The following is an 822-nucleotide window of genomic DNA, read 5'->3' as shown; positions in this document are numbered from 1 at the left end:
CGGCAGCTGCTGCGGCCGCGTCTGTTGCCTGCAGCAGCTCCCGCCCCCGCTGCCGCAGCAGCTCCCGCAGCAGCAGCAGCAGCAGCAACAGCAGCAGCAGCAGCAACAGCAGCAGCTCCCGCAGCAGCAGCAGCAGCTGACTTGGGCTTGAGCTCGAGCCTGCGCATTCTGTGCAGCATCTGCTTGAGGCGAATGAGCCTGCGGATGCAGCGCTGCACCTGGTGCTTGGGGTACTCGTTGTGCATGCGAAGTTGAACGAAACGTTTGGCCTCGCGGAGGCTCTGTGGGAGCTTCAGCTTCTCCCAGAGCCGGCTGGGCAGGTGCGCGCGTTCGACGGTTTTCAAACACAAGTACAACTTGCCCTGCTGCTCCAGCACGGTGGCGTAGTGGCTGTTCGCCAGCGGGCAGCTCACGCGGTTGCACTTCCCCGTCACGTTGTACACGTTCCTGCACATGTCTTCCTTGTCCGTTTTCTTCTTGAACGCGCAGAAGTGCTTGTTCACCACGCACCAGATCAGCTCGTCGTTCTGCATTTTCGCAAGTTCGCCTCGACGGCGAAGATCCAACTTCCTCGCCTTCGCTTGTCCTTTTAAATCCTAAAATAGGCCTCTTTCGGACGGTGCTCGGACGCGGGAACGCAAGAAACCGCTGCAAGCGGGGCCCCTAGGACCCGAACGACCCACGCCCGCGACAAGTCTTCGGCGCTCTATTCCTCTTCTTCGCTCCTCTTCGCTCCACTTCCGGGCTCCTCCGACGCAAACCTTCCAAATTCACCAAAATACTCTTCTTCTTCCCGCCGATCTCGTTGCAAAGCCGCGCCAA

At 60.2% G+C, this 822-nt stretch overlaps 1 protein-coding gene across 1 annotated transcript in view; it reads right to left on the bottom strand.

Annotated features, from left to right (window-relative positions):
• Positions 1–533, bottom strand: part of ETH_00043860 (MAK16 protein, putative) — a gene marked incomplete at both ends in the record, with an annotated part of 927 nt that extends 394 nt beyond the window's left edge. The window contains one exon of the mRNA XM_013373780.1: positions 3–533. Within this exon, the coding sequence (XP_013229234.1) occupies positions 3–533 (531 nt within the window). The remainder of the gene's footprint in view (positions 1–2) is intronic.
• Between the last annotated feature and the right edge of the window lie 289 nt (positions 534–822).

This window comes from Eimeria tenella, genomic scaffold (genome assembly GCF_000499545.2).
Source record: "Eimeria tenella Houghton genomic scaffold, Eth_scaff1727, whole genome shotgun sequence".
NCBI lineage: Eukaryota > Apicomplexa > Conoidasida > Eucoccidiorida > Eimeriidae > Eimeria > Eimeria tenella.
This window is presented reverse-complemented; position numbering and strand designations above follow the sequence as displayed.